This window comes from Nematostella vectensis, chromosome 11 (assembly GCF_932526225.1).
Source record: "Nematostella vectensis chromosome 11, jaNemVect1.1, whole genome shotgun sequence".
NCBI lineage: Eukaryota > Metazoa > Cnidaria > Anthozoa > Actiniaria > Edwardsiidae > Nematostella > Nematostella vectensis.
The window spans coordinates 3,188,092-3,214,971 of NC_064044.1; the positions used below are offsets into that span (position 1 = coordinate 3,188,092).

At 40.5% G+C, this 26,880-nt stretch overlaps 2 protein-coding genes and 1 long non-coding RNA gene across 4 annotated transcripts in view; 1 reads left to right on the top strand and 2 right to left on the bottom strand.

Annotated features, from left to right (window-relative positions):
- The window catches only part of LOC5509881, a 13,927-nt gene extending 10,435 nt beyond the window's left edge, over positions 1-3,492 (bottom strand). Inside the window, exons 1-5 of the mRNA XM_048734530.1 lie at positions 2,998-3,492; positions 2,128-2,333; positions 1,539-1,815; positions 811-1,111; positions 303-432 (exon numbers count right to left, since the gene is read on the bottom strand). Of these exons, the coding sequence (XP_048590487.1) occupies positions 303-432; positions 811-1,111; positions 1,539-1,815; positions 2,128-2,333; positions 2,998-3,351 (1,268 nt within the window). The 5' untranslated portion in view covers positions 3,352-3,492. The remainder of the gene's footprint in view (positions 1-302; positions 433-810; positions 1,112-1,538; positions 1,816-2,127; positions 2,334-2,997) is intronic.
- Positions 3,493-5,213: 1,721 nt separating this feature from the next.
- Positions 5,214-23,520, top strand: LOC125573752. Its single transcript, XR_007314203.1, has 2 exons — positions 5,214-6,114; positions 22,695-23,520. It is a non-coding gene; the product is annotated as an uncharacterized LOC125573752 (long non-coding RNA).
- LOC116616810 (golgin subfamily B member 1) lies at positions 6,116-24,090 on the bottom strand. Of its 2 annotated transcripts, none has more exons than XM_032378865.2 (2): positions 23,850-24,090; positions 6,116-21,053 (listed from the first exon to the last, which is right to left on the bottom strand). In XM_032378865.2, the coding sequence occupies exon 2, from the start codon at positions 21,008-21,010 to the stop codon at positions 7,157-7,159; it is 13,854 nt and encodes a 4,617-aa protein (XP_032234756.2). In that variant the 5' UTR covers positions 21,011-21,053; positions 23,850-24,090; the 3' UTR covers positions 6,116-7,156. The 2 variants fall into 2 exon arrangements, with proteins under 2 accessions (XP_032234756.2, XP_032234757.2); XM_032378866.2 differs by lacking the exon at positions 23,850-24,090 and adding an exon at positions 22,174-22,328.
- Positions 24,091-26,880: the final 2,790 nt, after the last annotated feature.

Consider the following 26,880-nt stretch of genomic DNA (forward strand, 5'->3'; position numbering starts at 1 on the left):
AGACGTGCTATTTGTAGACAAAACTACAAAACCATAAGCTAGACCACTCTGATATGTAGCCAAATCCGACAATTAATGTCCCGTGGAGATACTGCAAAGACATAAAAAAATCCCTTTTTGTCCTTTCAAAGGTGATTAGATTTTTATGAAATAACTACCTCCCTCCCACTCTCCCCCCCGCCCCCCTGGAAAATTAGGTCCACTTTTTCAGATTTTGCCACCCCCCCCCCCCTCCCAAGAAAAATCCTGGGTACGGGCCTGGCATCATTATCATTTAAAGCCTGAAAAAACGTTTACAATACCTTTCCGGTTCAGGCCACAGCTCTGGGTCATGGTGCAGACTGTAGATGTCCATGATAATGGAGACTCCCTTACGAAACCTCATGTCTTTGATAACACAATCTTCAGTAACCTCACGGGCTTGAAGGAATGCTGTACAAAAACAAGTAAAACAATTGATTAATATTTTTATCTCTATGCTAAATTAAAGCAAGAGCCTAATTTTGTTTTCCTTACAGGCACTCAAATGGGAACAGTGTCCAGAGAAAAAGGGAGGCTAGCCCCATTCAGCCAAAAACCTATCAAGGTGTCTCAAGGGACAGTCCCATCCCTCTTGGGTACATCATAAGTACTTTTTCAAGGGAGCGGTAGGTATTCACTTTCCCACCCTCCCCTTGGAGAGTGCTATGTCTCTTGGGTACAGCATAAGAATTTGACAAAAGAGGGTGTAACATACCTGACGGGTAAGTATCTGTCCAGAGAGGGGTAGGTATTAAGTTTCTCACCCTACCCCTGAAGGGTCAAACATACCTGGGGGGTACATCCTGAGCGTCTCTGAGACCACCATGTCCAGGTATGACAGCTGGTGCACCATGTCATATGACGGCACTTGGTCATCATCTGTCCAGGCACTGTCTATCTCTTGCTGTAACTTTTCCTGGATATCAGGGTTTGTTGCAAGGGTATAGCAGACGAAGGTGAGGGTTGTGTTGGTCCCCTCATAGCCGGCAATCAGGAAAATAAGGCACTGAGCAACAACCTCTGCTTCTGTCATGTGCTTGCTTTTGGTTTCATCATCTGCAATTGCTTCCAACATCAAGTCTAGCATGTCCTGAAAGTTATTGAGTCACCCATGTTGGAGCAAGCCATGAGTAAAAGTCTTTACTCATTAATAAAAAGGGGTGGTTTGGTGAGGGTGGTCACTACTGAGAGGGTTCTTATTTAATCTTTAAACAGGGCTTCTGGAATTACGCGCTTGTGCAATTTAGCACGTAATGATTGATTTTCCGCTTAATTTAGCAAATAATCCCGCTTAATTTTGAGTTTTTTCCCACATGATTGCAGAAGCCCTGTTTAAATACTCAATCAGACTTGTGTGAGTAATATATTAATTTGGTAAAAATAAGAAATTTAACAAAACTGTCATGCATAGTGCAACCATACTTTATAATGTGCCCTGTTTTAGTTTGACTGTTGATCTGTGCATACCTGAGAAATCCCATCACATTTAAAAAAAGCATATATCATTATTTGCAAACCTTTTGCTTTGGATCTTGTTGCATTTTCTTTGCTGCAATGACTTTTTCTGTTATTTTTACAAGGTCTTTAAGGTTGCTTAGGAACACACCACAGCACATATCCATCAATGGCTTTGGTAGTATTCCTACAATACCCTGTAAAATCTTCTCAAAGGTGCTTGCTTCAACTGCTGATCTGGCCGCCACAAATGCAGGGTCATTATAGTTCAGCTGTGCCTCTGATTCAATACCGAAGACAGTCTTGAGAATGGAATCCATGGTTAGTCCTTGACTTAACCTAAAACAAAATAAATAATGTAAAATCCATTTGACTTTGTCATAAAAAGCGAAAAAAAGACAGGGAAACACACACTTAGACTGAGGACATGATATAGCAGAAAATACACAGTAGCAAGCTTTCAACCCAACTTAGAAATCTTGTGAAATCGGGTGAAATACAGTAAATATGTGAAAAACCAAGAGAGACAATGCGGATGAATACAGAGAATGGTATGAACATTCTCACAAAAATTAGGCTTGTGACGAGGTCCAAAACTTGTTACACCCGCCTAATGTGGGTGGAGTTGACAGCTATGCATGTTTATCTTACTTGTGCATGTTAAATGACTCTCCACTCTCTGCCGCCTGTTGCAGCTTGGTCATCATGACGTCACATGAGCTATTCATCAGCGGCAACATCATCTTCATCTTGTGAGTGCTGAAGATGGGTGACACAGTCGTCCTCACTCTGTGCCATGTCTTACCCCGGGCAACAGTCAGCATACTGTCAAATGGCTCAGGTAGAACCATGAAAGCCTATTTCATAAAACAAAACTTAGCTTAAGATTCCAGTATTGACAGAATTACTAACCCTGAGAACTAATCCTGTTCAATTGTAAGGGTTAATTGCCAAACTGATATAAAAAAAAAATCTAAAAAATTAAATAAAAAGAGACACAACATCAGATAACTAAGAGGGGAGGGAATGGTGGTTCAGCAAGTAACCAACCAAAAAATTATGCACATCACTGGTTTGGAAAATATGTGTTCAATGAAAATCCATCCACAAATTAAACTGGATCTGGAGGGAGCCTTGATTTTAAGCCTCGATTTTCAGGGGAGTTTCAATCTTGCATGTCCATAAAAATATTTATAATTTACTGGATTTTTTTTTACAAATTCTAGAGAGGACCAAATAAGAAAAATGTCAAAAGATTCTAGATGTAGGGTGACAGCAAAGGGGTGGGGGGGGGGGGTGGGGTCACAAGCTGTCCTACCCCGAACTGTAATTACAATTTCAAAATATTTTTCCACTAAAAACATACGCTTCTAAATATTTCTGGATTTTACTTACTGATGTAGGATGACAGCAAAGGGGAGAGGGGTCACAAGCTGTCCTACCCCGAACTGTAATTACAATTTCAAAATATTTTACTCCTAAAAACATATACGCTTCTAAATATTTCTGAATTTTACTTACTGCTCGGTCGTGAAACTTGTGAAACTCTTTGACAAGCACTTCTTTCAAAATGTCAGGATCGTTGATAACGAAAGTAGGAGTCCCAAAGAAGATTAGCCCGTAGACTCTTCCGAACTTGCGAGTGTATTCTATAAACTGCAGACGAAGATCTCCGCCATGTTTGATCGAGTCCATCAAGTTACCGATAAAAGGGAGATGGTTTGGTCCGGGGACATCGCCCAGAGCTTCTTTTATCCGCGATTTACTATACGGGGCAATACACGAGACGTAGAGTATGGAGCAAACGATGAGGGCTAAAATTATCGACAACAGGTTGGCAGAAACGAAGGATAGAGCTGCTTCTAAAGCTGCCATCGCTTAATTTTCGATTGATTCGCGTACAAAAAAAAGAAATGACGCAGTAATAAAGTTCTTAATTTGACGCACACAAGGAGTAGAATATTGCAAGCTGCATGTCCAGCGAAATCGACCATTTATACCAACAGTGGCATTAGGGATTACGTCATATCCAAATCTCTACATTACCAAATATGGTCATGTGTTTTTTTAAGTACGTTAAATTTAAATATTTATAATAAAATTACCAGGTTCAATACCAAACATGGTAAGCTAGATCTAGATAGATCTAGATGAATACAGTAGAGTAAAATTATTTTTTTCTTGTTGAATATTATGATGACATACCACAGGTGGCCCAAGCTCTATCAAAGATTTTGACCATAAAACTGTTTTATGGTCTATTTTGTCTCCTGCAGCCGTCCTTAGCTGCTAAGTGTAGATAAATCGTTTCTAAACTGACACTAACGACGGCTTGCGCACCGCAAAGTTTCAACAGATCAGAGAACAGTCAAACCAACGCTATTATTTTTCTATTTTTAACTTTGGGCGACACTAGTGGGAGAGGGGGATCAGACTTGGGGGGGGGGGGGGGGGGGGAGGAGGAGGAGGCCTGGGGGCGAAGTGAAAAACGTGAAAATAGGCTCCTGCACTCGCAGTTGTTTTTCTAAATTGTCTAAAAGAAACCTGTGGTCTTCTAAAAACGTTAGGGCCTAGAGCCAGCCTCCATTATCAATATGGCGCGGCCTGTAAAATCATAATCAACATTAATTCCTGCAAGTTTACGTGAAAATTATCAACGTACACAGTTCTAGGGCGCCAAAAATCGAAAATTTGATTTAAGCGGACTTCTAAATATGGTATATAATGTCCTAATAAGGAATTGACCGAGCGTGTTAGTAAAACGACATTGATTGAGGTTTTATCTTCCTTTACACTCAATGGGCGATTTTCTTCCCCTTGGAGAGAAGTAATTTCAAAAGTTCAAGCCCTGGGAATACAGCCTTGAATCAGAATCATGTTAACACATTGACCTTTCCTCAACCGGCCTGTGCCGGCTTTGAGAAGTATCCACAACCCAAAAAATGCATAAATGCAAAATAAACACAAAAAGATAAAGATACTCAGGCATCAGTCTAAGGGATAAATGGTCTTGAAGATATTCATCCTCTTAAGCCAAATAATAGCACAGGTTCTTTGACAAATTTCAAATCGAACAAGGAAAGAAAACCAGAATCACCCCTCTCAATAAAATGCTCAAAATACCACACAAGGGAGAGAGATCAGCAAACACAGCTCAAGACACAAATAGATACCTTTGTTTTGATCCCCCAGGTTATTTCCATGGCCTCAAAACACAATGTCCACTCCTTGAAGGCTTGTAAAACCACTTGGATGCCGTTACAGATCGCAAAGCATTCTGGGAGATCAGTGGAAAAATCACGAGGGGAGGGCAAGTCAACACTCTCCCTTTCTATAAGTCGTTTCAACCCTAAGCCAAACAAATCAATTCCAGGTCATACAGGCCCAGAATAGCAGTGTAAACAATTATGGAATCAATTTGGTTCCAGAAAAGACAGCATTTATGAGAGCTGTGGTGATTTATTGGAAAATTATTTTCTCATCCAGGTAAAGCCAAAGAAGAAAAAGTCACCATGAATCCACCTTTGCTTGCAAATATCCATAAGCAAAGCACTCAATTATGCCCCAATAGACTTCATGATGTCCTGAGACACTCTCCTAATATGCTCATAGCTGTATTTTTGATGAAAAATACAAGCAACCATCAACTTGTGCTGGCTTCAGCACGACGACGAGGGATTAAAAGTGGGGACCGCAAATCACTGTTGGAAAGCTAGAATACCGCTGACTAGGTGCAGCTGTGTTTGACTTTGGCAGGCTGTATAAAACTCAGAATAGGGGGGAGGTATCTGTTTTCAGTCTGTTTTTGTAAATTCAGCTCAAAAATAGCCAGGGGTCAATAGGTTAATCAAAAAGAGATTAAATGCACTAGAGAATCTATCCGTTGTAATACCATTATCACCTCGAATTTTTTTTGTTTTCTGAGGGACGATTACTAGCGAAATTCCCTCTAAAACAATTGAAGGTTCTAAATTTCCCTCATGTATTAATGATGAGGGAGATTTAGAAAAAGACGAAAGAATCTTTTGTCTTCTGAATTTCCCTCTACATCAGTGCATGAGATACCCTGGGTACCAGAGGCTCCGAGCTTCGCGGCGACAACGATTTGAGCGAAGCACGGAGCATCTGGTACCCGGGGTATGCATGAGGGAAATTTAGAACCAAGATGCTTGTCTTCTAGTTTCCACCAGAGAAACAAATAGAAGGCAGCTTCCTGAGAAGAGCAGGAATAGACCCTGGGCTTAAAGACCAGAGTATTTGATATCGTGATACCTAAACAACGTTTGACGTGCTAATGACGTAAAAGAACTAAACTGTAGATATATAGAGCAACTATGTAAATCAACTATGCTTGATTTGGGAATTATTCGTGAAAATGTGGTGGTCTCTAGAGGGATAAAAAAAACAATGCCTGTGCAATATCCTGATTCATTGAACCGTATTCGCTCATCCAACCTAACATTAGTCGTAATTGCGAATTTATTTCCTCGGTGATCATGGTATTACAAAGTTATAGCATGGCATCTCGGGGAATTTGATGATTTAATGTCCCTCCACCTTGTGCCATGCTATAACTTATAATCAGCCCACACTGCCTAAAGTGCGATGCTGACATACGGGGTTCCACAATCATGCAAGGTTGGTAACTTTTCATTTATTTATTCATAATTTGTTCTTTAACAGAAGGTCTAGCAACTAAAAAAATGCTGAGATAATATTTATACACGGCGATTTTGACACTTTTGTAATTAGTTTCAATTAAAACTAAAAACGCATCGCGGTTACCAATATATATAATACCAAGTTTATATATTTCTTACATAATAGAACGCCATGCGTTATAACATAGGATTCACATATCCATCATATTGTATAAAATGTCATTGACATGCTTTCAAAGCTATCTTCTAAAAATCCTCACGTATCACATATAGTAATAACATAATGATATGTATATTTCCAATAAATATTTAAAAACAGTCAAGCTAAAGCAATTAACTTTATCCGTAAAGTTCTCAGGGTTAGCTCTTCCAGGAAACTTGGACTGTGCCAAAATAACTTGCTCCATGCTCTTTCATAAATTTTCTAGCTACATTTATCAGTTTATTAACTCACACGATTTCTATCATAATTATCATTATTTGTTAAAGTCGCCGTCATAATTAATAAAGTCTTCTATGTTGTCATCACAATCACAATAAATATCATGGCGCCCTTCTTCAAGGCTACGTCAGAAGATCCATTCCTTTTGTCATAGCTCGACAATGTCGCCTCCTCTTGCCTCTAGGTGTCCATGGTAACTGGACAGTCAGACACAACCTGTTCCGAATGGAGTGATCTACTGGCCAAACGCGTGCCCTGGTTCCCGACTAGGGCAAGGAGCGACAGCCAGTAGGGCTAACTCATTCTCGTGGGCACCCGAAGAACTCTGGCTGCATTAAGCAGCTAAAGGGGTCTGTCAGCTAGAAAGGTCTGTCAGCTAAAGAGGCTAGAGACGTCTGTAGGTCAATACTTGTATTGTCTTCCTTCATACATTTCTATCCTTTAGCATAACATTAGCTGTCACATCAAGACGTTATTTCGATTGCCGCCCTTGCTTGCCGTTTTGTCGACCTCTCTATCTCTGTCACATCATTATCACCATCCTTAACCTTGTCTTCGTTTGCCACTCTTCCTTGTTTCAGTACTTCCATCGCCGTCTTGCCAACCTCTCTATCTCTGTTACTTCATATTCACCATCCTTATCCTTGTCTTCAAATGTCACCTCAAGTGGTACGTAGGTCCTTCTGCTCGGGACACGTAGTGCACTCACTGCACGCGGCGACACGCCCTGCTCCACTGCATCTACGTTAATCTCCAAAGTACTCGTCTGTGGGTCAGGGCTGCGTCGTTCCGCTTCAACGTCAATTTCAATAGTCGTAGTCTGGTGCGGCGGATTGTCAAAGTTATACTCGCGCGGTCCGTTCAAGTTACTAATGGTAGAAGATCTGTGAGGGGCAGTCCCGAAGTTGTATTCCCTTGGAGTCGTCACTCCGTACGCTCGAGGTCCGGGATGCCCTGGGTACCCCATAGACCTTGGGGTTCTTGTCGAGGGAGAATCGGACTCTCTTGGGGTTCGAGGCGATGTTACACTCGGCGCACGCGGGCTCACATCAATTGCTAATGTTGTCGATTCTCTTGACCGTTCCTGAACATCCATGACTAAAGACGTTGTCTCTGTTCTTTTGTACGTCTCCTCTAATTGGTTGTTTTCGAACCTCCTTCTAATGCTTGTCACAGAAGAAGATCGTGATTCGCTGATGCCAGTCGTGGGGGCTATCATCCGGGAGTCTCCGCTTCCCACATCCGGGATAACCAACTGGGTAGACTCAGTTTTCCCAATGTTAGGAACCACAAGCTGACTTGTATGAGTCTGATTGGATGGCTCTTTATGAGTCTGTTTTGACGAATTATCCTTTTCTAGTTGTTTTTTAGCGTCTAGATAGGCCGTGTGACTCAACACTAAGTCCTCTTGAAGACTCTCCACCTCTTTCTCCAAGGAGTCAATTTTAAGCTTGAGATTTCTGATTTCCGTTTCGAGGTCGTGTAGTTGAGTTTTGTTTCCATCGTTCAAGCTCCTTTCCTCCGCCAACTCCTGTTGCACTCGGCGCAGGCTTCTGTCCTTGTTTAGAATATTCTGGTTTGCTTCGTCGACTTGCACCAGGGCACGTTGAAGATCTCCCTCTAGTTTGATGATTTCTGATCTATTTTTATTCGATTCTCTGGAAATTCGATCTCTTTCTGTAACGCTCCTCTTTGTCTCATACTCTGCATCAACAAGGCGCTCTTTCATAACCTTCAACTCTTGCTCTAAATCTTCCTTAGTCTCTATAACCGAACGTTTTTCATCTTCTAATTCCCACAATTCCTTTTCCAAACACCGAATTTTAGCTTTCAAGTCATCCAATTCAGAAACTGTTGTTTGTTTGTCCCTGTTAATGGATTCCGTGTCTTTGACCAAAACTCTGTACTCTTCCTCGACCTTGGCAAATTTCTCCTTGAGATTCATGAGCTCGTTAGCTATGTCATCCTTCTCTTGCCTGATCTTATCGTTTTCGTGAGTGAGCTCGGCAGTTTTGTCGTTCTTGCGTGAAGCATCGGCCTTTAGACTCTTCATTTCCCTTTTAAGCGTCCTAAGCTCTTCTTGGATGCTTCTAAGCTCTTTATTTGCGTAGTTTGCTTCCTCTTTCAGCTTCCTTCTTTCCTCTTCCCATTTGCGATTCTCAATCTCAATGAGCTCAACCTTAGATTTGAAGCTCTCAATTTCGTATCTCGACTGATTTAATTCTCTCTGCAAATCTGATTTCTGTTTTTCTGCTTCATAAAGATCTTTTTTAAGGCCATCATGAAGTTTTTTCTCCTGCTCAGTTTCCCTAAGAAGCCGGTGTTTTAAGTCTTCTACTTCTCTTTCCTTTCTTTTAAACTTTGATTGAAGGTCTTCAATTTCTCGACCTTTCTCAATAACCTCTTGTCGTTGTTTCCGTGCCAGTTCTTGATCGTCTTTGAGTCTTTTAACTTCTTTCTCCAAGCGACTGATCTCGGCCCTCGCATCCGACATATCTCTCTGCAAACGCTTTCTCTCCATCGTGCCATCAGAATCACTCCCCTGGAGCTTTCTCTTCAAATTCTCTTTCTCCTTTTCATCATTTTCGACGATTTTCTTCAATCTTTCCAGCTCATCTTTGGTAATATCATTGTCAACGGTTGCATCCTTCATTTCTTGAATAACAGTGTAATACTTTGTTTCCAACTCGTAGTACCTTTTCTCAATTTCAACGTACTTTTCTTCATATACTCTGATCTCTGTATGCTTTGTCTCGTATACTTTCAACTCCCGTTCGATCTCTTGGATTCTTTGTTCCTTTTCAGTGAGCTCATTAATCAATGGCTCCACTCTGTTATCTTCTTCCACTTCAGATAATCTATGCTTAAGAGAATCGACCTCAGCCTTCAAGGATCTAACGGTGGATCTTAAATCTGTGTTTTCCTTCTCACTTGATGAGAGATCTCTTTTGAGTGTTTCCAATTCATCACCCAAGGCATCGTTTCTGTTATCACGCAACTTTTTCTCGGCATCGGCCAGTTTTCGTTGCAATGACAACAACTCGTTACTTAGCTGCCCTTTGCTTTCCTCTGCATGCTGGTTGTCATCTTTCAATAAGCAGACCATGTTATGTGCGGAAATCATATCATTCCTAAGTTTCTCTTTTTCCTCTTCACTGTATTTTAGGGCTCTCTGGATTTCCGCTAAATCATTTGTAAGTTTTGCAAGTTCCTGTTTTAAAAAGTCCCTTTCCCCTGCTGCCTCACCTCTAAGTCTTTCCTTATCGTCTTTCTCTTGTACAACCATCCTTAGCTCGTGCTCCAAGGATGCGATTTTTCTTCTAAATTCTTCGCATTTCTCAGAACACTTGGATGCCTCACTTTTCAAATCATTGTGCATCTTTTCGGCTTTTTTGACTCGCTTGCGCAATCTGTTCAGCTCATCTAGGTCATTCTTCCTGCTTTTTTCAAGGTCTTGGACGTGTTCTTCGAGACTTTCCTTTTCCTTATTGGCGGTCTCGAGTTCGTACTCTAGATTAAACAGCTTTGATGCGAGAGGTGGCGAGTAGGAGCCACTGTCCGTCTCGCAAATCTCAGCTTCAGTGCGTACAATCATCGAGTCACTTGTATCCAAGACGTCTTTGGCTGCAACTAGATTCTGCTCCAGTTGCAGAAACTTGTTCTGATTTTCTTCGATACAAATTTCCATCTCTTTGATTGTCTTGTGAGATTCAATAATCTCTTCGCGTAGTTTAGAAACTTCAATTTCAGCATCCTTGCAGTTGTTTTGCGCCTCCTTTAGATTTTCATTAGCAGTACTCAACTCGCATTCCAGACTTGACGCCTTTTTGTGGCTCTCCAAATTCTCGTCTTCCAGGTCTTTTATCCTTTCTTGAAGTCTGTTGGAGTTTTCCTCGAGCGATTTGATGTTACCCTGGTAACCTGTTATTTGTTTACGAAGATCATCAAGCTGTGCATGAAGTAATTCGTTCTCGGAATTCTTCTGGGAAACCTTTCCATGAAGATCGTTCACTTCATCTTGAAATCTGTTCTTCTCCTGCTTTATATTCTTGATGGTTGACTCTGCTATATCAAGTTTCTCCTTTGTGTTTTCTAACTCTGCGTTTAGCTTGATAGACTCGCTTTGGAACCAGTCATTTTTTCCTTTCAAACCACTCATTTCGCCAGTTAATGACTCAATCTTCTCCTCGTACGACTTTCTCTCATTCGAGAACCCGCTCATTTTTCTTGTTATAAATTCCATTTCTTGCTTAACATAGACAAGTTCGTCTTTCAATTTATCATTTTCAACTTGAATCTCATCCATCTCTATCATTTCGCTGGCGTCTTGGACAGACTCAAGTATCACTGTTTCTTTTTCACTCTTGAAGGTCTCTAAAATGTAAGTTGACTCTTTGTAACTCGTCTCAAGTTGAGTATTTTCTCTTACAAGGCGTTCATTCTCACGCTTGAAGAACTCCTCAGCTGACTCTAAGTCTTCTACTCTTCCTCTGAGCTCTTCTAATTGGCTCTTCGATTCTCTAGCTTCTCTCTTAACTCTTTCTAAATCATCTCTCACACCTGATAAAGATTTTCTCGTCTCTTTTAGATCATGTTCTAAGGCTTGCTTCTCTTGTTCAAGGGAATAAATGACTTTCTGTCTATCAGCAGCTGTCGCCATGGCGATGGTCAGTTCTTGTTTTGACGTTACCGTGTTCTTGCTCCCCATTTCTTGCTCTGCTTGTCTTTTCTCATACCTTTCTTGGAGATCGTTTAGCTGTGTTTTTAAGTTTGTCTGTTCTTTTAAAGCCTTTTGGAGGTTATTTTGGAGTTCACCCTCTCGTTGTTTGGCTAAAATTACCTCCTGTTGAAGCCGTTCTTTTCTCGCTTCCATATTCTTAAAAGCAATTTCGTGATCACTGGATTTCTTGTTGGCATCTAGTAGCTCCTTTTGCTGTCTCTCTTGTTTCTCCTGGGCTGTTGCTAAGCTTGAAGTCAATAAGCAAACGTTTTCCTCAAGTTTTTGTAACTCTTCGGACATGCTTTTAACTTTTTCCTCGCTTGTTCGTGCTGCCCCCTCTAGCCTGAATATTTTGTTTCGTGAACCAAAGAGCTCTTGCTCCAAGCCAGAAAGTTTTTTGTGAGAGTCAATAAGTTCTTCCTTCTGTGTACGGATCTTGTCGTTTAGAAAGGTAAAATTTTGCTCCATCTCACACATTTTTCGGTTTGCGGTATCAAGATCATCTTGGAGACTGTAATTGCTGTCTTTGCTTAAAACATGCTCCTTTTCTATTTGAGAAAGTTTTTCTCTCAAGTCGTCCACCTCATTTTGTTTAGAAGTCTTCTCCAGTCTAAGCTCTTCATATGCCGTCTGTAGATTTGTAAGTTTCTTCTCGATAAAATTTTTGTCTTTACTCGAAGACACGTTTTCTGTTCTTATTACTTCGACGTGCGTTCTTACTTCGTGAAGTTGTTCAACGGAGCTTTTAACTTCACTTTGAAGTCTTACAATATCCAGCTCTCTTGCATCAAGCCGTGTCTTCAAGGTGTTTTTCTCTGCTGTTAATTCCGCCAAATGTCTCTTCACTCTGTCCCGTTCAATTTCCAAATCTTCTTTGTCGTTTTGTAGTTGACCAAAGTTTTGTTTCAAGACAGATACCTCCTGTCGAAGCTTGTCGTTTTCTTTCTTGGTGCTCATGTGACTGGCTCTCAGCTCATCATACCTCTCTGTAAACGCATTAAGTTCTTCCTTTAATCGATTCCCCTCGTTTTCAGAAAGATCCGATGCTTGTTTGATGTCATTCAACTTTTTTTCCTTCTCTTCAAGATCCCTTTGGACTCTAGCTAGGTTCCCTTCTGCTTCAACAAGCTTCGTCTTTTCACCCGAATACTCATCTTTAAGGCTTTCTAATTTCTTCTCAATGTCAATCTTTTCAATCTCTAAGGTAGTAAGACGATTGTCTTTATCGAAGGTATCACGTTGAAATTTTGTAATTTGAGCAGTCTTGTTTGCAAGGTCCTTCTGTAAGCTCAAGACCTCGTGGTTGATCTGAGTGAATCTTGACTTCGATTCTGAGTTTTCAATCCTTAAAGAAGCAAGCTCACTACCATTTTTCTTAATTTCTGTTTCAAGTGTTTGCGTCTTCTTTTCGAGATTACAGAGTTCCTTTTGGAGATCATCATTCTCTTGTTGAGCTACTTCAAAGCGAAGTTGATATTCTGACTCACGCTTTAATGTGTCAAACAACTCCTTCTCGTTTGATTCCTTTGTTCGCTGAAGTGCTGTTAAAGATGAGCTAAGCTCGGCAACGCGTCCTTGTAGCTCCTTGACTTCTCTTCCTAGTTTTCTGTTTTGTTCTTCCGAGCTACACACTGTCTCTTCCTTGCTCTTAAGTTCCTTCATGAGAGCATCGTACTTTATTTGCTGTTCTTTCAATTGCCTCTGGACATCTACAAATTCAGTGTCATTATCCTTTACCTTTTTTGAAGTTTGCTGAAAAACCTCTTCAATGCTCCTTTTCTCGTTTTCGACTTTCTCTAATGCAGACTCTAGCCGGACTATTCTACTTCGCGTATCTGTCACTTCAGATTTGTAGATGCTTAACTCTCTTATGCTGTCAGAATGCTCTCTTTTGAGCGCGTCGTATTCTGAAACAGTTGTCTGAAGCTCTTCTTGTATCTCATGCTTCTGTTCTTGAATTGCTTTATAGCTTGCCTCTAGTTTGTCCACTTGAATTTGCAGGACATTTTGCGCTTGGCGGTGTTCTTCTTCTTGCTCTTGTGTTTCACGCAATGATTCTTCGGCCACTCGTAATTGCCTTCTCAGGGTCATGACCTCTTTTTCCCACTGCCTGGTCTTGTCCTTGCTTGTATCAAAGGAGCTCTCTATTTCCGCAAGCTTTTGCATGGTCGAGTTCAATGCCGTCTCCAGTTCCTCTCGTCTCACGTGAAGCGTTTCAATCTCGTTATCTTTATTCCTGGACGTATCTTTCAAGCTCTTCATATCACGTTCCAGAATTTCCTTTGCAGTGCGTAACTGGATAACGGCTTGTTCTTTATCCTGCAATGTCTGTTGAAGCAGATCTCTAGCTCCTTCAAGGTTGGTTAGACTATGCTGCAGCATTGTGACGTCATTCTTGTAATCCAAGGCGGTGTTCTTATACTCTTCTACTTCCCTCTTCAATCCGTCGTTATCAAGAAGGGCATCGTGAAGCTGCTTCTGCAACGACTGAAGATCAATCTCCCTTGCTTTACATTCTTCAACCGCTCTTTCTTTACAAAGTTTCTCCTTTTCAATCTTAGTTTCAAGCTCTGCTATTTTCTTGTGTAGCTTGAGCTTCTCTCTATGAATACTTGTCTGTTCCTCTTGCAATCTCTCATAGTCCTGTGTCGACAGAACTAAGCTCTGTTTTAGAGTTTCCAATTGCCCTTCTGTAAACTCCTTCCTCGCCTTGAGCTGCTTGATTCTATCTTCTTTGTCTTCGAGATCTTTCATCGTTAGGTCCAGATGTAGCTTTTGATCGGTTATCTCTTGCCTTAAAGCCTTCACCTGTTCCCTATTGCTTTCTTCGGCACTTCCAAGAGTTCTCAAAGTGCTTATTGCACTCTCTCTCTCTGTCGTCTCGTGATCTAACCGCATCTCCAGCTGTGACACCTTGCTGGCTGTGACGACTGTCTTCTCTTTGAGTTCCTTTCGTTCCTTTTCACACCTCTCGTAAACTGAAACCAAGTCCTTAACCTTCATCTTCTGTAGGTTGACCTCTTTCTTCGCAGTTTCGTACTGTATAGAGACTTCCATGTATTTACTTTCTACCTCATAAAGTTTCTTGGTACATGTTTTGACTCGTTCCCTTAGTTCTCCCTCGATGTTCTGAGACTTGAGGTACTTCTTTTCTATATCTCCAAGGCGCAAGTCCTTGCTCTTTATCTCTTCTGTGAGAGAATCCCGTTCTCTTGCAAGACTTTCTACCTCAGTACCAAGTCGATAAATGCTTTGCTTGTAATCTTTTATCTCGCTCTCTAGGCTAACAACTTTCTTCTCTGTCGTCTCAACTCCAGTTTTGTTTTCCGTAAACTCTTCTTTGATGTTCGAAAGCTCTGCCTCAAGCCCGGTGTTTTGTGATCTCAATTCGTCTATGAACTGCTCTTTTGCATCTATTTGTCTAATTTTCGCATCCATTTGCCTCTGAAGCTCTCCCAGCTGTTTTTGAGCCCTTGCTTTATCCTCCGACTCCTTGCACAACTTCTGTGTTACCTGTTCAAGCTTATTTTTCAAAACAGATCTTTCTCGTTCCAAGCTTTTCACTTCTCCCGCAGCACTTTCGAGCTTGTAACTATCGTTGGACACTTTTTCTTCAAGAGTTTTGTTCTCCTCAAAAAGATCCTGGATTTGAGTGTTTAGTTCTGCAAGGCGAATGCCGTTGTCCTGTAGCATTTGTTCTTGATCTTTTTTCTCCTCTCGCAGAGTGTCAAGTGTTGCCAAGAGGGACACTTCCTTTTTTCTTACTTTCTCCAACTCATCTTCAAGATACTTAATTTGACGATTTAGATCCTCAATGACCTCGGTTTTCTTCGATACCGTTTTCTTCAAGGACTCACTGATTCCTTTGTGCTCAGCAAGTTGACTGTCTGCCTTTATTATTTCTTCTTTTAGAACGAATATCTTATCTCTAGCTTCGTCTAGCTGCTCTTTGAATTGTGTCTTTTTGGCAGTCAATGCATCGACAGTTCCTTCCAACTGCCTTATTTCGTTTCTTGCTGACATGAGCTGCTCTTCCAGGTCATCTCTTTGGGCAGCCACCTGGCCAAAATCTTCATCCAGATTCTTTACTCTGTTCTCGAGCTCCAGCACTTCTTGATTCTGCCCAATCTGACTGCTAGTGACTAGTTCCTCTTGGATTGACAGGGAGACATTTTTCTCTTCAGCTTCTGCTAACGCTCTTCTTGTCTCTGCTAGCTCATCTCTGACATTCTCGTAGTCTACCTGCAGACATGACGCTCTCTTTTTTGCTGCATTGAGCTCCGTTTCGAGACGTGAAATTTCATCCTTAGATACCTGGATTTCATGATTAGCCTTTGCTAACTCCTCTTCTGATTTCCTCTCGGTCGTCTCTAGGGTTGCTAGGCGTTTTCGGGCATTTTGAAGTTCCGTCTCGACTTGACCTTTCTTCTTCTGTGTTGCCTCACTCACCGGCTTTAGCCTTATTAGCTCATCTGTTGTAACCCTTAACTTTTCTTGAAGTTTTCGCTTCTCTTTCTCCATTTCCTGATGACTTTGTTTAACCATTTCTAGCTCTGAGTTCAGGTGATCATTCTCTGAGGCAAGAGCAGACATTCTTGTGTTGTACTCTTCGACCTTGCTTTCACTTTCTTGTAAATTGCGATTTACGTCCATGTACGATTTGTGGTATTCTTCAGCCTGAGACTTCACTACTCTAAGCTCCCCAGAAAGCTTCCTCTTCAAAGACTCTGTTTCTCCTGATTTATCTTCATGCAGGGCCTTCTCTTTCTTCAGTTGCTCAAGAAGTCCCTTTAGTTTCGTGACCTTGTGTTCAAGTAGGGTAACTTCGCGTTGAGCGTCGAGTTTCTCGTGCTCGCATGCCTGATAACTGGTCTGCAGCTCTGAAATTCGCTTGTAAAACGATCGCACTTCTTCCTCTAAGCGGTCTTTCTCATCCTGACTGATGTTCAGGGATGCCTCAAGATCTTGAACTCTCTGTTGGGTCTGTAAAAGTTCTTCCTGGAACTCTCGCCGCTCCAATTCCATAAGCTCATTTTGTGTCTGCTGCTTGTAAAGCTCGCTGGTCACCTCACTCAGGCGGGCTTCTAAGGCGGCATACTTACTTTTTATGTCCGCCAAAGTGCTATCCTTGTTTTCTTTATTCTTCGTAATATTGTCCAAGCTACTTTGATTGTTCGATAACTCTTTTTGCATAGCTATCAAATCTGCTTTAGTTTTCTGCAGCTTTACCCTTGTCTCATCAAGTTGTTCGTTGCATTGCGTTCTCTGCTTCTGTGTTTTCGTCAGCTGGTCCTCTAATACCATTACACGTCTCTTAGCCACTTCCAGTTCCCTCTCCAAGTCATAATTTACTTCCTCACTCTTCTCCAAGGTAGCCTTCAGCTCGGTGATTTTCCTTTCTGCGTGCAATAACTGGTGTTTCAAGTCATCCTTCTCGCGCTCGCTCATGTCATACGCGGTCTGCAGCTCAACCATGCTCTTCTGGGTATCCTCCAGCTGGGTCTCCACCTCGTCAAGATACCCCCCATGTGACCCGTACGTCGCTTCGTGATTGGCTACATTGCTTCTAAGGCTGATGACGTCACCTTCAAGGCTCGTTATGCTTCTCTTGGCACTGCCAAGCTGTGTTTCAAGGTCGCGTATCCTTTCTTGGGCTTTATCATAGGCTGCTTGCACTGCGTTCAGCTTGCCAGTAACACCTTGGAAGGTTCTCTGTATCTCGTCTTTCTCTCGTTTCGTTCGCGCGAGATTTTCGTCAAGGTCTAATGCTCTTTGTTCTGCAATTTTTAGGTCGTGTTCTATATCGTCCTTTCTCTCTTGTAGCGCTCCCTCTCGCAGCTTTGAGGCAGCAAGCTCATTAGTCAATTGCTCTATCCTTAACTCGACACTGTGTGACTCGGATGCTATCTTTTCCATTTCGTGGGTCTTGCTTAGAAGCTGGTTTCTGTAAGAGTCACAACGCTTCTGATGATCAATGAATTCTTTTTGAAGAACTGCATATTCTTCCTTGGATTTTCTAAGCTCATCTTTAACACTGTCTAACTGCTCTCGTAATGAATCCCTCTGCTTCACTATACTATGTGCTTGAGCTTCAAACTTTGATACCCTCATTTTGCTTGCCTGCATCTCGTTTTCAAATCGCCGTTCGTTTTCTGCGAAATCTCCTTCTACGGCAGCGAGGGAGTCTTGTGCTGCTGCCAATTCCTGTAAAAGACTGTCTTGATCTTTCTTCAAAGCTACGTAAGCATTCTCCCATTCTTCCACTTTTTCCATTGCATTCCTGAGCTCGTTTGAAAACTCCTGTTTCTGGTCTTCCAGCGCTTCTGTAACGCTATTTGAAGAATCCAACTCTTTTTTTAGATGTTCTATCTCTCTTTCTAAGTACCGGTTGTCATTTTGCAGTTTCTCGATGGCATTCTCTTGACTGTTTGCGTCCTTCATTCTTGTGCTCCCCTCCCTCGACACTTCCTCTATCTGTTCAGTAAGATTTCTATTCTCGTCTTGTGTGCGTCGAAGTGCCTCGTAAGTATTATCAAGCCTTTGCTGCACCTGTTTCAGCTGCTTCTGCTGATTATCAACTTGACTCTGTAGTTTTATTATTTTTCGCCTATCAGCCTCCTTATTAGCCTCGCTCTCACTTTTCGCTGCCTTGTACATGCTCTCGAGTTCCAAGAGCCTCTTTTTGGCGTCGGTGATCTCCTCCGAGATTCCATCAACCACCATTACGGAAGTACTCTCCACGTTGGATGCCACATGAACCTGGTTGACATGTTCTTCTACGTTGACCTCTAGCCTTGTTATGTAATCTTTCTGCTCGGAAGACGCTCTTTCAAGCTTGTGCTTCTGCTCCTTCATTTTCTCGTATGAGCGAATTAACTCCTCGTTCTTCGTTTGGAGTGAGATAAGGTCTTTATGCAACTGCATGTTTTTCTGTCTCCAGGAGTCTCGGTTGCTCTCCAAGTTGTGTAGTCTTTGCCTTACATCTTCAAGCTCAATCTTAGCCATTTCCAGTTCACGGTCCTTTGACATCTCTCTGGGACTTCTTATATCGGTTTCTCTGTTAGAATTTTCCAACTCACCCCTAAGGGTGTGGTTCTCTCGCTTTAGTTGATCCACAAGGTTTATCTTGGAGTTCAAATCCTTTGTCAAACGGTCAATTTGCCTATATTTATCGTCAATGTCTTGCTCGTTCTTTCTCTGTTCTTGCTTATACGCTTGCTTCTCTCGAACTTGGCGGGCCAGCTCCTGTTCTCTCCTTTCTGTAGACTGAAGCTGTGCTTCAAGCTCGCTCACACGAGATCTCAGAATTGCTACCTCACTTTTCGGTACCCTTTGCTGGGAACTGCCAAAACTTGACTCGACCTTACTCATACTCTTTTGTAAGTCAATCATTTCTTTCTGCAGTCTTTCCTTGTCTTCCTGAATTCTCTCGCACATGTCCTTCCATTGTGCATTGTTTTCCTTCATAACCGTCAGCTCTTTGTGTAGTTTTTCCCTCTCACCTTTTAGCCTCGACGATGCGCTTTCAGTTTCCGCTAACCGCTGCTTGATATTCGTTAACTCGACGTGAAGCTGATCTTTCTCTTTCTTACACATTTTCAAGTCGTTTCCAATTAACTCAAAATCGTGCTTGAACATCTTCAACTCTTCTTCTAGCTCTTCTTTCTCGCTCTTTAATAATTCGGACGCTTGCTCCGTTCTCCTTGCTTCCTGGTTAAGAGACTCATACTTTTCTTGGAATTCCTGGAATTGATTCTCGATTCTTCTATTTTCACCATCAGCGCGTCTTCGAGTGCCTTGTGTCACATCGAGCTTCCTGATAAGGTCCATTCGTTCTTTGTCGATTCGCTGAATTTGCTGCTCGGCTCGACTGGCGCGGTTCTCCATTGATCTTAACTCACGCCTGGCTTCTTCAGCTTCTTGTTTGGCTTTTACCACGCGAATATCTAACTCGCCGACTTGTTTCTGGTATGAAGCGAGGTCTTGCTCCATTTGAACACGTTGCTGTTTACACGTCTCGTATGCGCTTTTCAATTGCGCGAGTTTCATATTTGATTGGAACAGCTCCTGCTGGAGCTGCATCCTCTCTTGCTGGCATCCATCATATGAAGATTCTAGCTTAGTGACTTTACTGCGTAACACGAACATTTCATTTTCGAGTTCCTTCTTTTTCAGCTGGCTCGTATCATCGGTGGCTTCAAGCTGATTGAAACTATCGCGGTACGAGTTTACCTCTCTCTGTAGTGCTTCCCTCTTTCTTACACAATCTTCATATGCCGCTTGCATTTCTTGGATGTTACGCTCTGAGTAGGCAAGTTTTCTACCCATTTCGTCTCTCTGTCGCTCAATGTCGGTGCTAGAACCTTGAACTCTGGTGATGTCTCCCTTAAGACTATCAAGCTCGTTTTCGGTAGCGATCAGTCTCTCTCTAAGTTGCACAATAAGATTCTGCTTTGAGGAAATCTCCTTCCTGTTTGACTCTGAAATTAGGACTTGCTCACGAAGCTGCGCCTTCAGTCCTGTAACTTCTTCTTTTTCCTGTGCGCTATGAGAACCAAACTCACTCAGCTTATTCTTGTAGAACTCTTGCTGCCTTCGCTCATTTTCCAGATCTGCTTCCAGCTTAGAAATTTTACTTCTATAAGAAGATGCATCGTATTCAAATTGCAGTCTGTCCTGCAAGTGGCGCTCGCACTCTCTCTGGCTTCCCGCCAATTCTCGCTTGACAGCTTGGACCTCGTTCTCAAGTGACGCCTTTGCGGTCTTCAACCTTTGGATCAAATTCTCCTTAGCTGCAATATCGGCTTTGTGAAGTTCCTGGTGTTGCTGATGTTCAAGCAGCTGCTGTTGCATTAATGTGAACTCCTGAATAAGCTGATCACGTTCAGCCTGAATCTGATACTTCTGTGACAAGACAGCCTTTTTCAACCTTTCTTCGACCTCGCTCATTCTACTGCCAATATCGAGCAATAAAGTCTTATTAACTTGATAGGATTCTGAAGTGCTTTGTTGGCGAAAACTCGAGGTCTCAAGAGTCCTTGTGCTCTTTGCAACACCTCCACTTGTATCCAGGTTCCTTAGAAGCTCTTCAAAGTGCGCAGACTCTTCCAGTAGCTCCTGCAAACTCTCCCGCTCTTTTCTCACGCATTCCATCCTTTCATCCAGGCCACCTCGAGACCTGGAAGACGGAGATGGCGAGCTTATAGCACGGAAATCCGCCATTGCTGCACGCGAACGCTCCAGCTGCTGGTCAAGCCAACCTTTCTCCACGCTTAGAGCAGAGAGCTCCGCTTCCACCGCCTTGAGCTTCTCAAGAGTGGCTAGCTTTTCCCGCTGCGCCACCTCAAGCGAGTCATGCAAGCTGTTGATTTCGCGGTACAGACGTGCTATGGTTGAATCCCTAGCGTCTAGGTCCCCTCTCGCGCATGCGTAGTGCTGGTGCAGCTGCTCATGCGATTGGTGGGAATTCTCCAACTCCTGCTGAAGTTGTTTAATGTTTATTTCATGCTGGTTTATAACACCTTTTAATTCCAAAATCTCACGCTCTTTATTGAGCTTTGTATTTTCTGATTTCTCCTTCACTTTAGGGTTCCTTAAGCCCTCTCTAAGCTGTTTTATCAGCTCGTCTTGGTTTTCCAGTCGTGCTATTAGCTCCATTTTTTCCAGCTCTAGTGAACTAATACGAGACCGTTCGTTGTTGTTTTGATCCATACTCGATGCCAAAGGGAGCTTAACGCTCTTCCAACTTCTCCACCTACAGATTATCACAAAACCAATATTAGCACTTCAATTCTTGATTATAAAAGCAAATTGTAGTTATATGATGATTGAAGTGTGTCGATAGAATTTATATTAAGAACCCAACACGTCCATTTGTGTTTGACAAGCACCTGCTTGTTTACCATTTCTAGAGGTTTCACCGTTTAAAGATATCTTGTGGTGAAAAAATTCCCCACAACATAATCTATCCTTTGTTTACAAGCCCCGTTTTATTTGCGCGTTTTTCTGACCAAACGAATTTGTGGTTTATTTCAAATTCCAAATCATTGCCAAATTTACGTTTTGCGTTTTATACATAATGCGATCCAAACGGTAGGACTCTTCAGGTGTAATTTCCTAGTATTTTTCATATAGGTCGATTTAATTATTGTGAAGATTAAGTTTGCAACGGTACCTAATATCGAATTAATTCCTAAATATCGGTTGCAACATTTCCCGATAATTAATAATTGAATACGTCTCTTAAAATAAATAATATTATAAACCCATTGTAAAGTCCATGGGAGACTAAATCTCTACCGTTCTTGTATTTCAAAAGACTCGAGTGGAAAGAAGAAAGAAAGAAGATGTGGAGAAACAGAAAATAGACACAAGTCCCGAGAGTCAAAAAATGAGTGCTATTCTACTTTAGAACGCAGCAATAATCATCTTTTCTTATATCACAAATTTTAAAGAGCAAAACACTGTTAATTCAGAGAACCATTTTTGCAAGTCATTTTTCTGTCTTGTGCCTTGTCACCTGTTTATTCCGTAAGGAATTTAAATTGTTTTTTTTTTTATTTATAAACTCAAATTCAAATAACATTCCTTAATTTTTTTTTTCAGAATAATCTATTTTTTATTACCTTTCTTTTCGATATTTTTTTTATGAAAAAAGATCAGGCTTTCCTTTATCAACAGTTACGGGTTATCTTAATTTTAACCATAACTAAATTTCCATGGCAAATTTTGTTACATACTAATTTAGCCTTATTTGTCTCGAAAAAAAACCATTAAGCTGATCAAACATTTGCTGTACTGTATGAAACATTACTCAAATAAGCCATAACTAATAAGTATAAAAAAGTTTTACAAACTTATTTGTGAAAACTTACCAGGTCTAATGTGAAGAAATCTGAAAGCTCACAAAATAATTTCGCACAGTTTCTAACCCGTTTCCGTTGTCTACAAACTGTAACGAAAGCTCAGAAACTAAATGCTGATGAGAACGGTAGGCATCTAAAGGTGTTCTCTTTATCAACCAATGAGGTGGAATATCCTTTTATGAGGTATCTTCACCTGCTCTTTATTGTATTAAGTGATTGTGGCGAGTTTTGTGTTATACTTTTAGTATATACTGTGATTTATCACGAGATTTGTAAAACGTTTTCGCAGGCAGGCAGGAACTGCAAAAAGTCTTCTACCAAAAATTAACATTCCAGAGATATCTCAGTATATTTCGGTAGTTTAAAACAACCTTATTGACATTGTTTTAAGAATCGAAAGCTGGTTTCCTTGAAATTTATAACATAACCGCATAGCTATTGATTTTTTTAATTATTTTCCTTTTTTAGTAGCTTTTTATAGTAGCTTGTTTGATATGCAATCTGATATACAATCTGAAAAAAATTTCCAGAACTATAGACGGGGATGTCTAAGAGGTCTAAGCCCAGTCCATGTCGGTCTCAGTGGGTTTCCTGTGGCGGGAAAAACGGAGGTGTGATGTCAGGATACATCGTCCCAGCACAGGGAACCCGAATTCGAGGATTCTGCAGTGAAGCCGTAATCACTACGTACTATCAAATCACTTAGAGCATAAAGATTTGTAACCCATCAAAATCTTGCCGGTCTAAAATGATTGGTATCTCGTTTATTTCTACTTTCTGCCATTTTAAATTAGATTTCATATAATTTATAGTGTTAAATAAATATATCATTCAAATATAGCTTACTTTTTTAGACTTTTTTATTTTATTTTTTATTTTTTTAAGCTTTCGTAGCAAGATTAGTGCAAATTATGGATACATAAATACATTTCGCACAGTTTATTAATTTGAAGTATTTCGCTTTATTTGTTGTCGTCGATGTCGATGAACAGCAATGAGACAAAAAGAGTAGAACTTTAGTTACAAGTATGTCGGCTAAATAGAAATATAGAACAGTAAGGAATGACAGGTGATATTTTTAATGCAAAAAAGGAATATGATAGAATGCATTATATAGAGATTTATTTTTATATAGCTTTGTAATTCCAGCTCTGTAAAATGATGATCCCAAAAGGTAACTATGGATAAACATACTTTGAAAAGGTGACGTGTTTGCTCAAAAATTTTGTGAAATCGAATTTATTTAAAATACTGTTCTTAAGACTTTGTAATTTATAAACTTTTGTATGAACGTTCTCTTTATTGGTTTCATGTTGGTATGAATAGAACCGTTTACAGAGCTGGAGAGATCCACGTGGAAAAAAGAAAGAATAACAAAATAAATAAATAAAAACACATTCTCGATTAAATAAAATCTTGCACAGACCTCATCCAAAAGGCATTGTCTTGTTTTTTTCCCCTGAGGAATTCTAGATTGTAATTGATGTAATTGCCTACGAATCGAAGAAACTTCCGCTTGAAACAACTCAACACGAAAAAAAGAGAAATACAAAGCGACTGACTATAATTTAGAGACAAGAACCGCCTTATTATGATAAGAGGTATATATATTTTTCAGAATTGGTAATAGTGTCGTGTACAGTTTATTTTTTTTGAAAGAGAACATATAAGCTTAATATTCTTACCTTTCTTACAACTTTGAAACTCACACCAGGCAGAGTCGCAAGTGTTCATTATATCAACACGCATAGCTGGAAAGCGATCGGAATTAAGTGAGTTGCGATCAATTCCCGATAAAAGTGAACTTCTCGAACTCTCTACGCGAGAAATGCTAATTCCTTAGACAGCAGCAAATAGAGAGTTTCCTCTTTTGGTCTTATATTGATCGCCATTTTGGCGGAGTCAAACGCTGCAAAAACACCAACGGGGATTTGCTTCAAACCAAAACATAGTCACGTGACGGAAAAGAGTTGCTTGGTAACCATATCATAAGTGGAATAGAAACTGGGTTGAAAATGAAATGTAGAACGTTTTTTAGTGTCGATTTTAATGGGCTAAATAAAGTGTATTTTGGTCTTCCTTACGTTGAAGGCCTAGTCTTTTCGGGAAGCACGTGATAGGTATTTACAGTTGAATAGCATTCGTCCTCGATCACGATCACGTTGTACTAAGAGACATTTTATAGGAGAGGTAACTAAAATTCTTTCTCGCGCAAGGTAGTTTTTCTCATAAATTTGAGCTGCGTTTTTTTTTTGTCTTTTTGTATAGTTGGCATTTTATTTATCATTATCATTTTTGGGGGGTGTGGGGCTGTTTGTTCAGAAACAATTTGAGTAAGTCAGGGTTGGCATGATCGTAAAATTAGCAACTAGCGCTGTGATGAATTCTATTTCCAGCCGCCGCTAGGCCTCATGGGCGGATCCTAGCGCTATGATTGAAATCTCATGATATTAGGCTTTAACCCTTTCATTACTATAACGCCCCGAGGCGCCTATAAAATATAGGCCCAACTCCAAAACGTCAGAAATGCAAACAAAACAGCACCAGACCCGGATACTCATGGATTCCTCCAAGGCATAGACGACCTTCAAAAGCGCATCCAAGCAATGTAATAGAATTGACTCTATTGTCAAAATATCAACCTTAATTTATGGCCAATTCGTAAACAAATGCTTAAACCTGGAAACATTTCTTACCCAAAAAAGACACAAAATTCCGAACTACAAATAGAGACAAGCAAACACAGATCAAGTCACAATTAGATACCTTTATTGCGCTCTGTCAGGTCTCATTTTACAGCAACCAGCCACAATAATCAATGCTTAAACCTCCATTAAAAGCGAGTCACCGAGAGGAGGGAAAACTCCTCCCCCATAATCATAACAGTCTCTTTGCCCCAAAGCCAAACAAAACATTTCCAGGTCCAAGGAACCCAGAAGAAGCCTGTAAACAATTTTTGAATAAGGTTGGGTAGCACAGATGGTCCACATTGGAGAGTATGAGGCCATTCACTAGAAAATTCCTTTCACACTCGGTGAAGCCCAAACAAGGAATTTTCCCATTGAATCAACCTCAGCGTGCAAACATCCATGAGCACAGCATTAATTATGCCCAAATAGACTTTATGATGTCCTTGTATGAAGCAGTTCTTCTTCTCCATCGTCCTGTCACACGTGCACTGGCTTTCTATTGGCTGAGCGGCTTATAGGTTAATGACGTTACTTTTGTTTGCCGCTCGCCATGTCAGAGACAGCTGATCGCATGGAATGTTTGACAGCAGAGGGCTGACGCAAAAAGCCTGGGGACGAGCCTGGGGTCGAGGCTGTGCACCTTGTGTATCTCGATTCATAAAAAATAATAATGATAATGGGTTTATTAAAATAATGATAATGGGTTTATTAAAATAATGATAATGGGTTTATTAAAATAATGATAATGGGTTTATTAAAATAATGATAATGGGTTTATTAAAATAATGATAATGGGTTTATTAAAATAATGATAATGGGTTTATTAAAATAATGATAATGGGTTTATTAAAATAATGATAATGGGTTTATTAAAATAATGATAATGGGTTTATTAAAATAATGATAATGGGTTTATTAAAATAATGAAAATGGGTTTATTAAAATAATGATAATGGGTTTATTAAAATAATGAAAATGGGTTTATTAAAATAATGATAATGGGTTTATTAAAATAATGATAATGGGTTTATTAAAATAATGATAATGGGTTTATTAAAATAATGATAATGGGTTTATTAAAAAATCATTGCGCCTACACGGCGAATTGCGATTAGTATTTAAAATAATTTTAATAGAAAAAAACGTTTACATTTACATCTGGTGGGGCTGCGCCTTACAAGTCATTGCTAACTACCTACGCTAAAAGAAACTTAGCTGGCTATCTACGTTAAAATGTGTGTGCGCTAGAACACATATAGGTTTTTTTAAACGTTCAGTTTTACATTTCAAAAAGGGTAGGGCGATTAGAGAATCTGACGGTGCGGCCGTGCGCGCTTATTCTAGAGGATGGGATTAGGTGGCTGAGACCCGACGCTTTCAGTTTCTTAAAAGAGAATGCGTCTGTTCAGTAACGGAACTAGGGTATGCGTAGTGCATAACATATATATATATATATATGTATTCTTGAGTATTTGAAATATTTGAAATTTTAAATTTATTGGACTCACACCAATGTAAAAGTGTTTACACGGTACCATTAAGGTAAATAGTCTGTCTGTCTGCGATCTTGCTCTAGAAAAACCCTTTTCTGTACACCCAGCCCCATAGTTTTGTCTTGACTTAAAACAACTCCTTAAAACCGCATTGTCACCAGTTTACTTTCCGACGGAAACCTCAACCGTTAAAAGACAAAAGAATCTATTCGAATTCGAGATATTTAACAGGCCATCCGCTCTAAATTAGCAGTCACATCCTCAAAGAAACTTCCAATAGACACACTGCTTTCTATATATTGAAATGTTTTTCGCGTTTTCCGTTAAAAATCATCGGATATTCTTACGTAATCTACCGGAAGTAAACTGTGACAATGTGGCTTTAATGCTTTCTGGTCCGTTTTTGCCCTTGGAGGGCACGAACCAAGAAAGCCTTTTCGTCTTTTTGTAGTCCTCTGGCCCCTAACACAAACTCTTAGAGATTTGCTTGGCCCTATTCCTTGAAATAAGCCCATTAAAAACACAATTCATTA